At 36.4% G+C, this 13,056-nt stretch overlaps 1 protein-coding gene across 1 annotated transcript; it reads right to left on the bottom strand.

Annotated features, from left to right (window-relative positions):
* Nucleotides 1–1,553: 1,553 nt before the first annotated feature.
* Nucleotides 1,554–9,004, bottom strand: LOC129922424 (cytochrome P450 2J4-like). Its single transcript, XM_056008423.1, has 3 exons — nt 8,866–9,004; nt 2,259–2,983; nt 1,554–2,146 (listed from the first exon to the last, which is right to left on the bottom strand). Exons 2-3 carry the CDS (start codon nt 2,974–2,976, stop codon nt 1,554–1,556), a joined length of 1,311 nt encoding a protein of 436 aa, XP_055864398.1. The 5' UTR covers nt 2,977–2,983; nt 8,866–9,004.
* Nucleotides 9,005–13,056: the final 4,052 nt, after the last annotated feature.

Genomic DNA, 13,056 nt, shown 5'->3' with positions numbered 1-13,056 from the left:
AGAGGGCTTTAAGTTTAAAACCCCTCCAGATAGTTTTAGGTTTAAAAGCCCACAACAGATAGTTTTGAGGATGAAAACCCCTCTCTTCAATATTATTCTAAAGCAAACTACAGTCACTAAATTTAGAGGTTTTGAATTTATAAAAAAAAAAAACTCCAGCTAACAGGGATATCCTAGTACAACTTGGCGCCACACTTTCATGGAGGTCCTCAGAGCAGTGGACACCAGGTGGGAAGAGGCTTCAGACAATGCCAGTGACAGATTTTTGTGGAGGCAGCTTGCCGCCCTTATGTCTTTCGTTGGAGAACTACCATCTACTGTAGATGGCTCGTAAAGTTAATTTGACCGTGATTTCGTACTTAGTAAAGATGAATAAAATGCAAAGACGAATTTATTTTCTAATACAAAATCTTAACTTTCACTTATTATCCTTATTCCTACCCAGCCTGGGCCCCGCGAAATCCATTCTGCATAGGGCCCCGCAATCTGTAGGACCGGAAATATATATATATATATATGTGGCGGGGGATGAAAAACAAATCCCCCAACCCCCCCCCCCCCACACACACACACACACACGGCTAAGCCCATGACATACATACATACATAGTTGGTCTCCTTCAGTCGTAGAACGTAGAACATACATACATGCATACATACATACATACCATACATACATAAATACATACAACTTAGTCTCAGCTTTATATTATAGAAAAAACATAGTAGTTGAAATACAAATGGGGCTTGATGGCTAAGTGATAAAACGCTTGGCTTCAGAACCGGGGGGTCCCGGGTTCGATTATCGGTGAACACTGGGAATTTCGTGATTTTTCATGACCCCTCCCTGGTCAAATCAACTGTAATGGGTACCTGACATTAGTTGGGTTGGTCGTTGTGCTGGCCACATGACACCGTCGTTAACCTTCAGCCATAGAAACAGATAAGCTTTACAGCATCTGCCCTATAGATCTCTAGGTGTGAATGGAATACGTTACATTTAAGGAAAAATAAAGATGTTTTTAAAAAAAAAGTACAAAGATATTACGAATCAATCTAATTGATAGTGTTGAAGTGAAACTATTTACATTTATGGCCCTTTTTTATTTAACAATTCTTGAAATTCGTAAATTTGTATCCATATCATTTTGGATAATATACACGTCTTCATTTTATTCTGAAAAAAAATTGTTGAAAGACACTTTTCTGCTGTCATTGACAACCGTGGAATGAAAATACCTTTGAGATTAACAAAAGACTAGAACAACAAAACTTTTATTTACCATTGTTTCATTTTTATTGTAATATTTGTCCATTAGGATGAGTTCGTGGAATGGGAAGTATACATATGTTTATCAGAGTGTAAAGAAAAGTCAAAACGCATTTTACGTATAGTGCACATTTTCAAATAGAGGGAACGTTTCCCAGTGTACATAAACTAAGCATGGAGGAAATACTTTTCTTATCTATTGTAGGTTTGAAAGTTTTAATAACATTTGTAGTTTAATTTTCTCTTTCTACACATCTTATTTCAAAAGGCTCAGGGGCGGCAACTAAGCCCCAAGTATCTTGTAGTGGTGGAACGTCATCCGGAGATGCTGGAAGAAATTCAAACTTCTGAAATAAAGTGGACAGATATAAGAACAACAAATACGTCTGCCAATAGAGAAAGGCATGAGTTCTTCCCTCTTGATTATGTTTCCTTTAGCATCCAGAAATCTTTCAAGACGAAAATTTTCAGGATCACCCCAGATATCTTTACTTGAATGAATGGCGTCCAGATTGGGCATTACGATTGTGCCTTTTGGAATGTTGTAACCAGCAAGTGTTGTGTCTTTGTTACAAAGATGGGGAAGACTTAAGGGCACAATGCTGGCCTTTCTTTGAACTTCCATGATCACAGCTGTCAAGTATTTCAAGTTGCTTTTGTCTGTTATGTTCGGTGGACGTTCTGTTCCAATCTGTTCAACTATTTCTTTATAAATTTTCTGTTGAACTTCTGGATAGTGCAACATGTACAACAGGCACCACATTATTGTTGTGCTTGTAGTTTCTGAGCCAGCTGTGAACAAGTTCTCAATGTTGCGAGACAAATTTAATTCGTCTAGAAAATGTTTTGTTCTAATTGTTTCTCTTTCTCCATTTCCTCAATATAAGCGACTATGTAGTTGTCTAGATTTCCAGAATCATGACGATTTTGTATTTCACTAATCATCTTACCTGTAAAATCGCGCAAAGCACAATATACTCGTATCAGCTTTTTGCCTTTAACAAATCAAAAGGTAGATAATATAAACTAGGGAAAAAGTTCAAGACTAAAACTCCAGTGCCTAACTTCACTATGTCATTAAATATTTCCATTTGCTTTATAAATTTTGGATTATTGAACTCAAAGCGTTTCCCAAATATGATGGAGCTTATCACATTAGAGACACTCATATTAGTTAGATAATGAATATCACATGGTTTTCCTTTTGTCTTGGCCAGCTCTTTGGTGTAGAAAGAAACTTCTTCTAAGATTTTTTCAGCCAACATATTTTTGCCCATACCAAAGTTTCTAAGAATGGCTAGGGACGTGGTTCTCTGGGCTTTCCAGTTGGACCCAGAACTGGAAATGATGCCATGGAAAAAGTTTGGAACATGACGAGCTATAACTATGTTCTGAGCTCGGTCTGAGAAAAAGTCGGCTTTCTTGATAAAAGCTTCTTTCATAGCTTCAAGTGTGTTCACAAAAATAGTTCTCTGTGGACGCATTTGAAGTGTAAAGACATCTCCATATTCTTGTGCCCATTGCTTGAACCTTCTCCGAGGATTTTTCCCCAGCAGATGCAAGTGTCCAATAAGAGGAAGAGCTGCACCAGGTGATGGTGGTAACGTTTTAGGTTGATGTGACCTGATGTAGAAAGTCACCAAAAGTAACAGAACTGCAGCGAGAATGGCAGAAGTCTCAAAATATGGAAGAACTGTCTCAAACATTGTCCCTCTGAAAATTAAAAAAATGTTTATATTTTTTTATTAATCTTACATATTAATATTTTTTTTTCTGGGTACATTTAAAGTTCTGTCCTCCTAAACACGCACATTACAGGGACAAATTCAAAATGATGTGATTGTCGTTTAGGATATGTTAAAATTCTTTTCAAAATGTAAGCTGTCGCATTCTGCATGATTTTGAATAGCCTCATAAAAAAAGCATCAAAGCGCAATAAAATGATAAAACAACTTTTGAAAGTAACTTACAAAAACATAATGAAGATTCAATGAACTATTTTGATTGTTGTGTTTTAACCTTATGTTGAATTCAAGACATGAAAAAGTGACATCCTTAACTATAGGTAATACTTTCATTCAATCATCAGGAATAAACATAACTACTTTTCCCATTTCTGTCTGTCTGGAGTCCATTCTTTATTTTGGACAAACCATTCACAAATTGACCTTCCTCGTCTCCTTTTGTTTTTCTCCTGACACAAAATCTATTATGTGAACACTGTATCCATAGGAAGCCTGTTCACAGGTTAAACTAAGACTAAGACTAAGACTGCTTTATTGATCCTTACGGAAATTTGTTGTGATTACAAGGACTCTTTTCTTATATAAAGACAACACAACAGAAAAATACACATAAATACAATAGACACAACATAAAGAGTTCACTCAGCGACTACACACATGCATCTTGGTGCTTTACAGAATGTTAAGTTCAGTGGCGTCACTAGAATGGGTGTCACCCGGTGCGGTCAGCTCAGCGTGTCGCCCCCCCCCCCCCCACCTTTAAAAAATCCTTTTTGTTTGTCTGTTTGTTGCGCTGTAATACAGACAGTTTATAATTACCTACATTATTCGATTGTTCAATAAAATGAGTGTCTATTAAATTTTAAAATTCAGTTGTTTATTACAATTTATCTACAGTTCACTCGGTTTGCGAAGTCAATTGAAACTCTGCACTTATTCTTAATCTTGGGGTCGACGACATTGCCATTAATCTATAGCTCCATTTTGCAACAATGCAACAATAAGTAAATTACATTGTTTTTTTCTGCATTTCAAACTTAAAAACGTATCATTAACTTTATGTTAATGTCTATAACGATCCTTTGTCGTTTGTTCCTTAGTCTCAAAAAGTTCTTAATTTTAATTTTAAAAATCCTTCTTCACATGACACATAGCTAAGCAGATGGTAAGATGGCCTTCTTGTACATCTTTCCCCCCCCCTCCCAAAAAAAAAAAAGTATAGATAGGTAAAATAAAGATATGTGCTTCTAGTGGCTATATATTCAAAATGAAAAAAGTATTTCAATCGTATCAAAATATAGAAATTCTGAAAAAGAATTTTGACCACATAGATTGAGTGATTTGAGCTCCACATATAATTTCAAACTCAACCTTTTCTTGACATTTTAAGATTTAAGCTGATCTAATCAGCTTTTTTGGTCTCCCTTAAAATCGTATAACTTCTGAATCTGATCAGTGTATGCTATGTAAGGTTTGCTATGTCAGGTGTTTTGTCAAACAAAATACAAAGATGCTTACAGTCATTCTGACTCTAATATCTTTTACGTCGTTTGCTAAAACATTTATGAACTTTTTTAACATTTGAAATGTACTTTCAGGTATGGGTTTTATCTACATAACATTTCAATCATCTCATGGAAATTCTTTATTCAATAAAGACTCGTTGTTAATATAGTCACGAAGTGTCAAATATTCTGCTTTTATAGAAACAGGCCGTGCAATTTATCCTTCCATTGTTTTTCTTCGTTACAATCATAGCAACAACTTATTTGTCAAATGTATTTGTAACCGAATGCTCTTATTTTCAAATTTTCCAATCCAGATGAAATCTTCATACGTCTTTTAATTATCCAATATCGAACTTAATTTAAACCACACATTAAATTAAGTTACTTATTTACTTTCCTATTCTACAAAATTTGCATTAATTACATGTGAGATTTCAATATATTTCTGCCTGAAGAATGTCTTCATTTGTTAAAGAGTAACTATTAGTTGGCATACTGATATTACGATGTTAGCTACAAATTCAAAAGATTCGATTAAAACATTCTTTTGAATCAAAGCAGTGTGCATATACATACATGCAGCTGGTATAAAATGGAAAGTAAGGTTTCACTTTTTCCTTGTGATAATAAGTATGATATAGCATTTTAAACCTTTTGATAGAATTTCATTAAAAACTTAAAATATGTATAGTCGAAATGAAAAGAAAAGTAGATAGATCTTTTTATTAATTGTAAATAGCATGTTTCAATATTTGGCCACTGAAATTTTTTTTTAATTGTCAGTCATTTACAAAGTGCATTTTTTTTAACTTGGGTGTCACCCCCCTAACGGGTGTCACGCGGTGCGGACCTCACCTTCCACACCCCCCCCCCCTAGTAACGCCACTGGTTAGGTTATTGAGTCACTGTTTCCTAACCCCTATAAAAAGCAAATCAGAAATGTCATGCCTCTATAACAGAAAGAAATTTGGCATTGTATTTATAAGGAATTCAAGTCTTGTGGTAAGTGTATTAATTAGATCGATTCATGTTTACAGAGGTGAGGGTTCAGGTTGACATTGAACTCTAGGCATAACCGAGATAAAAAAAAATCTTATTGTAAAAATATGAACCAGTAAAGTTCTTCTAACGCAACCTTTCTTTCACTCCCTACCCAAGTGAACTAGGTAGTTGGTAGACTGTTGTTTGTTGACTCCCTACCCAAGTGAACTAGGTAGTTGGTAGACTGTTGTTTGTTAACTCCCTACCCAAGTGAACTAGGTAGTTGGTAGACTGTTGTTTGTTGACTCCCTACCCAAGTGAACTAGTTAGTTGGTAGACTGTTGTTTGTTAACTCCCTACCCAAGTGAACTAGGTAGTTGGTAGACTGTTGTTTGTTGACTCCCTACCCAAGTGAAGTAGGTAGTTGGCAGACTGTTGTTTGTTAACTCCCTACCCAAGTGAAGTAGGTAGTTAGTAGACTGTTGTTTGTTAACTCCCTACCCAAGTGAACTAGGTAGTTAGTAGACTGTTGTTTGTTAACTCCCTACCCAAGTGAACTAGTTAGTTGGTAGACTGTTGTTTGTTAACTCCCTACCCAAGTGAACTAGTTAGTTAGTAGACTGTTGTTTGTTAACTCCCTACCCAAGTGAACTAGGTAGTTAGTAGACTGTTGTTTGTTAACTCCCTACCCAAATGGACTAGGTAGTTGGTAGACTTTTGTTTGTTGACTCCCTACCCAAATGAACTAGGTAGTTGGTAGACTGTTGTTTGTTAACTCCCTACCCAAGTGAACTAGGTAGTTGGTAGACTGTTGTTTGTTAACTCCCTACCCAAATGGACTAGGTAGTTGGTAGACTTTTGTTTGTTGACTCCCTACCCAAGTGAACTAGGTAGTTGGTAGACTGTTGTTTGTTAACTCCCTACCCAAGTGAACTAGGTAGTTGGCAGACTGTTGTTTGTTAACTCCCTACCCAAGTGAAGTAGGTAGTTGGTAGACTGTTGTTTGTTAACTCCCTACCCAAGTGAACTAGGTAGTTGGTAAACTGTTGTTTGTTAACTCCCTACCCAAGTGAACTAGGTAGTTAGTAGACTGTTGTTTGTTGACTCCCTACCCAAATGAACTAGGTAGTTGGTAGACTTTTGTTTGTTGACTCCCTACCCAAGTGAACTAGGTAGTTGGTAGACTTTTGTTTGTTGACTCCCTACCCAAGTGAACTAGGTAGTTGGCAGACTGTTGTTTGTTAACTTCCTACCCAAGTGAACTAGGTAGTTGGTAGACTGTTGTGTGTTGACTCCATCCCCAAGTGAACTAGGTAGTTGGTAGACTGTTGTTTGTTAACTCCCTACCCAAGTGAACTAGGTAGTTGGTAGACTGTTGTTTGTTAACTCCCAACCCAAGTGAACTAGGTAGTTGATAGACAGTTGTTTGTTGACTCCCTACCCAAGTGAAATAGGTAGTTGGTAGACTGGTGTCTGTTAACTCCCTACCCAAGTGAACTAGGTAGTTGGTAGACTGGTGTCTGTTAACTCCCTACCCAAGTGAACTAGGTAGTTGGTAGACTGTTGTTTGTTGACTCCCTACCCAAGTGAAATAGGTAGTTAGTAGACTCGAGTATCACATAAGGCTAGTATGTTTAGAAAGGAGTTATTATTATATAGAAATCTCCAGTTGCTCACTTTAAAACATTACATTAATTGCTTTCAATTATTCCGATAACAAGAAACGACTAATACCACATTTTGTAGTCTGGATACTACATTGACGAACTGTGAACTGTGCTTTTTTTTTTAATAGAACTCTAGATTCTAAGTATTGTTATGACTCTACATTGCGCACTGTCATTTGGCGCGACATTGTGTACCAGAGGACATGATAGAGAACAGAAGAACTGGCAACCCAGAAAATCGAAACTCCGAGGATAAAGACTCCTTTCAGAGTGTTAGAACAAAGCAGAACCTTGAGAGTGCAGGGAAAGATTGGCGCTGGTTATTATAGGTTCCTCTTGGACACAGGGGCTACGCGGTCGATAATTGGACCCAGTCTGATTGGTGATCGGGAAATAATACGAGTGAATGGCTACACTCTTAAAACGGCAGGTGGCGAACTGTTACCTATATTAGGAAAGGTACGGCTTAATTTTGAAATAAGAATTCAACCATTTAGTCATGGTTTTCTGATCGCCAATGTTGTCGACGATTGCATCCTGGGTCTTGATTTTATGCAGGAATTCGGTTTATCTCTAAACATTGGAAGTGGAACTGTACAATATGGACACATAGAGTTCCCATTGCTTGATGATTGTGTGGAAGGCATTCAGGTGAAACGAATCGAACATACGACCATACCAAAATGGTCCAATCTGTCAGTAAACAAGTATCATAAAAGGGACAAACTGAAGTGGAACAAACTGGAAGGCCAGCGACATCCTAGAAGAGCGGAGATTGAAACATCAACCAATCATTGTTGTGGCTATACGGGTAGTTACAAGGAAAGTGTTGGTGGTGGCAGCGCCGTCGATGATCATAATGACAAATCAGATGCGTCTAGCTTTCAAGATAAAGAAAGTGGCAACCTTTTTAACGATAAGCGCAGACCCGAAAAGAAAACGCTAGATGAAGAAACTAGAGGATTGACCTATAGGCAGAGTGAAACTATTGCTTTCGATGTCCGTGATATGAGTGCTTCAATGGGCATGATCAAATCAGACAACGTTGGGTCTGCGTCCAATACTCCTGTTTGGCTACCAGTACTAACTGCAGCCAGAAATTTAATAAGAACTGTACGGGCGGCACCTCGAATGAACAATACAAATACCAGAAAAACCATCAACAGGTCTGTACTTGACAAACGTGTGTACGTCTGCCTTCACAAAGCAGAGTAAAAGATGAATCAATTTCAGCGGAAACTGGACACTGATAATGTGGTTAATGGACATGTGTAGAAAGGCCTACCTTCTTGAGATAGCAGGAAATGACTGTGTGTTTTATGGCCTGGCCTCCAGTGGGACTATAACTTTTTTTGCCAGAACTTCATCTTCACTGACAATTCTTCAGCCCTGTCGAAAATCTGGTCATGTTCGGGACGAACATAACTAAGGAGGGGGCAGTGTTATGACTCTACATTGCGCACTGTCATTTGGCGCGACATTGTGTACCAGAGGACATGATAGAGAACAGAAGAAGATGGCCGATGATTAGCGATGTAAACAAGAAGGCCAGAGCTGTGATTCTAAGTTTGGCTCTAGTTGTAGTTTATAATTGATTATTAAACGTTCTGTTTTATATCACTTTCGTTGAGGTTAATTGCTAAGTTATAGCAGTATCTTAAAATAACAACAATTATTTCCATATATGAACTTACCATTGATGTAATAACGTTAATGGCTTCGAACTGATAATGGGCTGTGCTGCTTCGGGTTTATAAATATCACGACACGGCCGTTTCTATTAGCGACCAAGTTGAATACTTCACCGAGTACAAAACATTCAAACTATGAGCCACATTTGTTGGTATGTAGGTCAAAGAATGGGAAGTTTTTCTAAGAGGTTTTTATTTTTTCAGGTATTGCAAAATAAAAAAAAAAGTCCTCTAAAAATAAAACCGCACTGAAAAAAAAGGCATAAATTTAAATCAGAGTTAATTTCCGATGATGCGTGAAATAAAATTATTGTTACCAGATAAATGTCATGAATCAACATTTTGAACTCAGAGATAGTTCACAATAGCCTCTTATCGTTTTCTTGTGCCATTGTTTCCTATTCCACATTTGTATGTCAGTGTGTTGGTCTAAATGCAGAGCCGGCCTTAGATAATTGGAGGCCCTAGGTGAAGTGAATTTGATGGTCCTAAATGAAATAGAAAAATAACAAAATCAGCGAAAAAAATAAATGCACTCCATTTATTTAAAACCTAGTCAGTCTAGTGTACTTCAACAATAACATTGGGCACAATTTTTGCTATTTCTTCTCTTAAAAAATATTTGTGAGTCCTGTGCAAGGCCCCCACAAATCGGAGGCCATTGGCGGCTGCCTAGTTTGCCTATGCTTAAGGCCGACCGTGCTCAATTTATTTAAAGAATATATTTTAAAATTATGAGTTACTTTAAAACTGCATATTTATATGCCATTTAGTTTATAATATAAGTGTTTGGAGTTTCATTTTAAACACCTATACTTTCCGAAATGGCCTACCGATAGGCAAAACCTATTTGCCTAACATGTCATATGCACATAAAGAGGTACCACAGAAATGCTTTAAAGACAAGCTTAGGCGCCAATTTGCTTTAACTGACATAGAATAAGAGAGCACCTGGTTGCATACAGCTTCAGAATGAGACAGCTGGAGGTCACTTACAAAGGTGTGGTATACACCAATGAAAATTAATTGCCGAGGGTAGACGGCAAAAAGGAAAAAACAACTGATTCTACCACAGGTGGACAATGGTTATGCCTGTGCTCAGTGTGGCATAATATGTAGGTCACAGCTGGGGCTGAGTAGCCACTGGAAACATAGCATTCCTCATAAGTCTTCGGAATCAAAGACAAGCCTATCATTTTTGTAGAATAGTTTGTAGCTTCTGTAACTGCATGAAATGCCGTCACAATTGACACAAGTCCTCTGTGAGTTTGATCATAGTTTGATGGATTATAAACATCTTACTTCTTTGCCTTATATTAAATGGTCCTTCTGTCTGTTCCACTAGGTACTTGCGTTTATCTAAATATCATTGATATATCGTAACATGTCATCAAAATAAAAACTAGAATCTCTACAACTGGTTTACAAGTCAGAAGTCATCAATAACACTTGCCATTTAAAAAAAACAACAATTTAGATTACTGATTAGTCAAATTAGTGACTGATTATGCGATTCATTTAGGCCTATTTTTTTTTATGTGAATATATAATGATCCTTTACACATTGTGACTTTACTAGTAGATCTATACTTTGGAGTAGACTTGTTTGTTGAGTTAAAGTCGGAAGTACACATTGAATTTTACTGTGATCTAGTAATCATCTAGTCAAATGTAGTGATCTACTACTACTACTAGTACTAGATCTAGATGTAGAGTCTAGTAGTAGTAGAGAGAGTAGGCCTATCTGTCATATCGTGATCAGTAGGTGGCTGAAGTTTTATAAATCTATTCCATGACAAAAACCCTGGCTAGATTTAGATCTACAGGTCTAGACATCTAGATCTAACTAGAAAACTGAATTAGAGAAGTAGCTTTCTGGATCTAGATCTAGAATCTATATATTACTAATATTAGATCTAGTTGCGTCAAACGCTTAATTTTTGGTTGTTGTTTTTAATAAATGCACATAAAATACATTGTATTTTGGCAATAAAAATACCCAGTTGGTAGTCAAGTAATTCTAATAATTAATTAATGAATGACTCTATCAGTATTTGTTTTAGATCTATCAGATTCATATGACTTATTATTTATACTTATTTTATATCATTCGTCCAAGAAAATCTAGATCTATTTCATTTTAGATTAGGCTATAGTTTTTTAGCGGCCCCCGAAAGGGGAAAAGACGCTATAGTTTTGTGCGAAATGTCTGTCCGTCTAACCGTCTGTCCGTCCGTCCCGTTTAGATCTCGTAAACTAGAAAAGATATTGAAAATCCGACATCACAATATTTTAGACCATTCAAAGTTCTGATGCAACGGCTACTTTTTTTTTTCTGAAAGTGAAAAATCTAATTTTTAAAATCAGTTTTGCAAGCAGTTTTTTAAAGAGAAAAAAGCTAATTAGTATGCATTATAAGTTAGACCTAATTTAAAATGAATAGTAATCTTATAAACATCATTTTTATGAACATTTTATTTATTGCGGAAATTATTATTATTTTTTTTTTGAGGATTCGAATAAGAGATTGAGCCTTTTCAAAACAATTGGATCAATTATAAGACATCAGTTAGGCAAAGGGAGGCGCGGTGGCTGAGCAGTAAAGCGCTTGGCTTCCGAACTGGGGGTCCGGGTTCAAATCCTGGTGAAGACTGGGATTTTCAACTTTGGAATCTTTGGGCGCCTCTGAGTCCACTCAGCTCTAATGGGTACCTGACATTAGTTGGGGAAAAGTATAGGCGGTTGGTCGTTGTGCTGGCTACATGACACCCTCGCTAATCGTAGGCCACAAAAACAGATGAACTTTACATCATCTGTCCTATATACCACAAGGTCTAAAAGGGGAACTAGTTAGGCCAGGTTCACATCTAACTTTACATTACATTTAACACATTTTTTACATTTCACATTTAACTTTACACCTATCCTTTGATCTGCGGGACCGTTGGGGCACTACACAAGATCTGTTAACCTTCTTTCTCCATTCTTATCTCTCATTTGTCTTTGATATAATTTCATTTGGATGTTCTTTCTGAAAATATTGAAGCCTGCATGGATGGACCTTTTCGGGGGCCGATTTTGAGTTTGTGTTTCCACACAAACTGTCTTTTGTAACCTTGTTTTTTTTTTTTTTTGCTTTTTTTTTTTTTGTCATTTTATTTAGGCTACAATATTATCAAGATTAACTTTTTCTTTGTTTCCCACGAGACGTGTATGCCTATAGCCTAGTCCTTTCGATAATAAAAAAAACCGATTAGAAATGCTTAGCTTGGAGTGTCAAAACTGTATTAGGCCTCCTATTTTTATTTCGTGCAATTTAGTATATCGTAACAAATACGCATTTAGCGGAACGGTAGACAGGTCTTCATCCAGATTTAGTGTAAATAAACCAAACACAGAAACACTGAAAGATTGTATTTTCGGAATTTAGATTCTATTTTTTGGAAAATAAGTGGCATTTTATAGGGTGATCCAAAAAAATAACTTTTTTGACGATCTCTTATTCAGGGAAATTGTATCTATTTTATCAGATAGTCAGAAAATGGATAAAGTTTTTACAGATCTAATAAAATATAGTGTGGGGAAGTTTTACTCTCAATGAAGGTCAATCCAAGTGGCTCTCGGAGTAAATTTCTTCTTTGGCATCCTCATCGATTTTTCAAAATGGTACGGTGCGCGAAAAAAGATGCGCGACGGCACTTCGACTCTCTTTGTCTTTGTAAAAAACTCGAAGCTGGTGTTCCATTAGAATAGTTCCATGGTTGGATGTAAAACGCATCTGTCAATGATGAAATAAATATTTAATATTAAGTAATTAATAAATAAAGTAACTTCATATTAAATATGAATGAACAACTTAAGTAACTTGCTATGTAATATGTACATTTAAAAAAAAATACAAATCTATATTACAAGTGAAAAATACCATCAGCTGAATGATTTATGTATGTATCAAGAAATCACTTAAACAGTGGACGGATTCGCTTGAAATTTCCTACACATGTTCCTTTCACCACTTAGGTATTCGCTAAACACGGTCATGACAGATTTGCGAATCGGGAAAAAACGCAAACTATCTATTAAATCTGGTGTTGTTTTTCGGTATTTCCCTAAAACGCCTCATTCAATATATCTTCTACTATATGAAATTATTGGCCCTGAAGTCTAGAAAAACGAAGCCATTTTCAAGATCGA

Source organism: Biomphalaria glabrata, chromosome 13, assembly GCF_947242115.1.
Source record: "Biomphalaria glabrata chromosome 13, xgBioGlab47.1, whole genome shotgun sequence".
Classification (NCBI taxonomy): Eukaryota; Metazoa; Mollusca; class Gastropoda; family Planorbidae; genus Biomphalaria; species Biomphalaria glabrata.
This window is presented reverse-complemented; position numbering and strand designations above follow the sequence as displayed.

What these genes read in the sequence shown, in the direction of transcription:
- LOC129922424 (XM_056008423.1), bottom strand. Translation starts at nt 2,976, where the DNA reads ATGTTTGAGACAGTTCTTCCATATTTTGAGACTTCTGCCATTCTCGCT. An exon ending in TGATTTGTTAAAGGCAAAAA is followed by an intron (nt 2,147 to 2,258) that starts GCTGATACGAGT and finishes GCTTATATTGAG; the next exon opens with GAAATGGAGAAAGAGAAACA.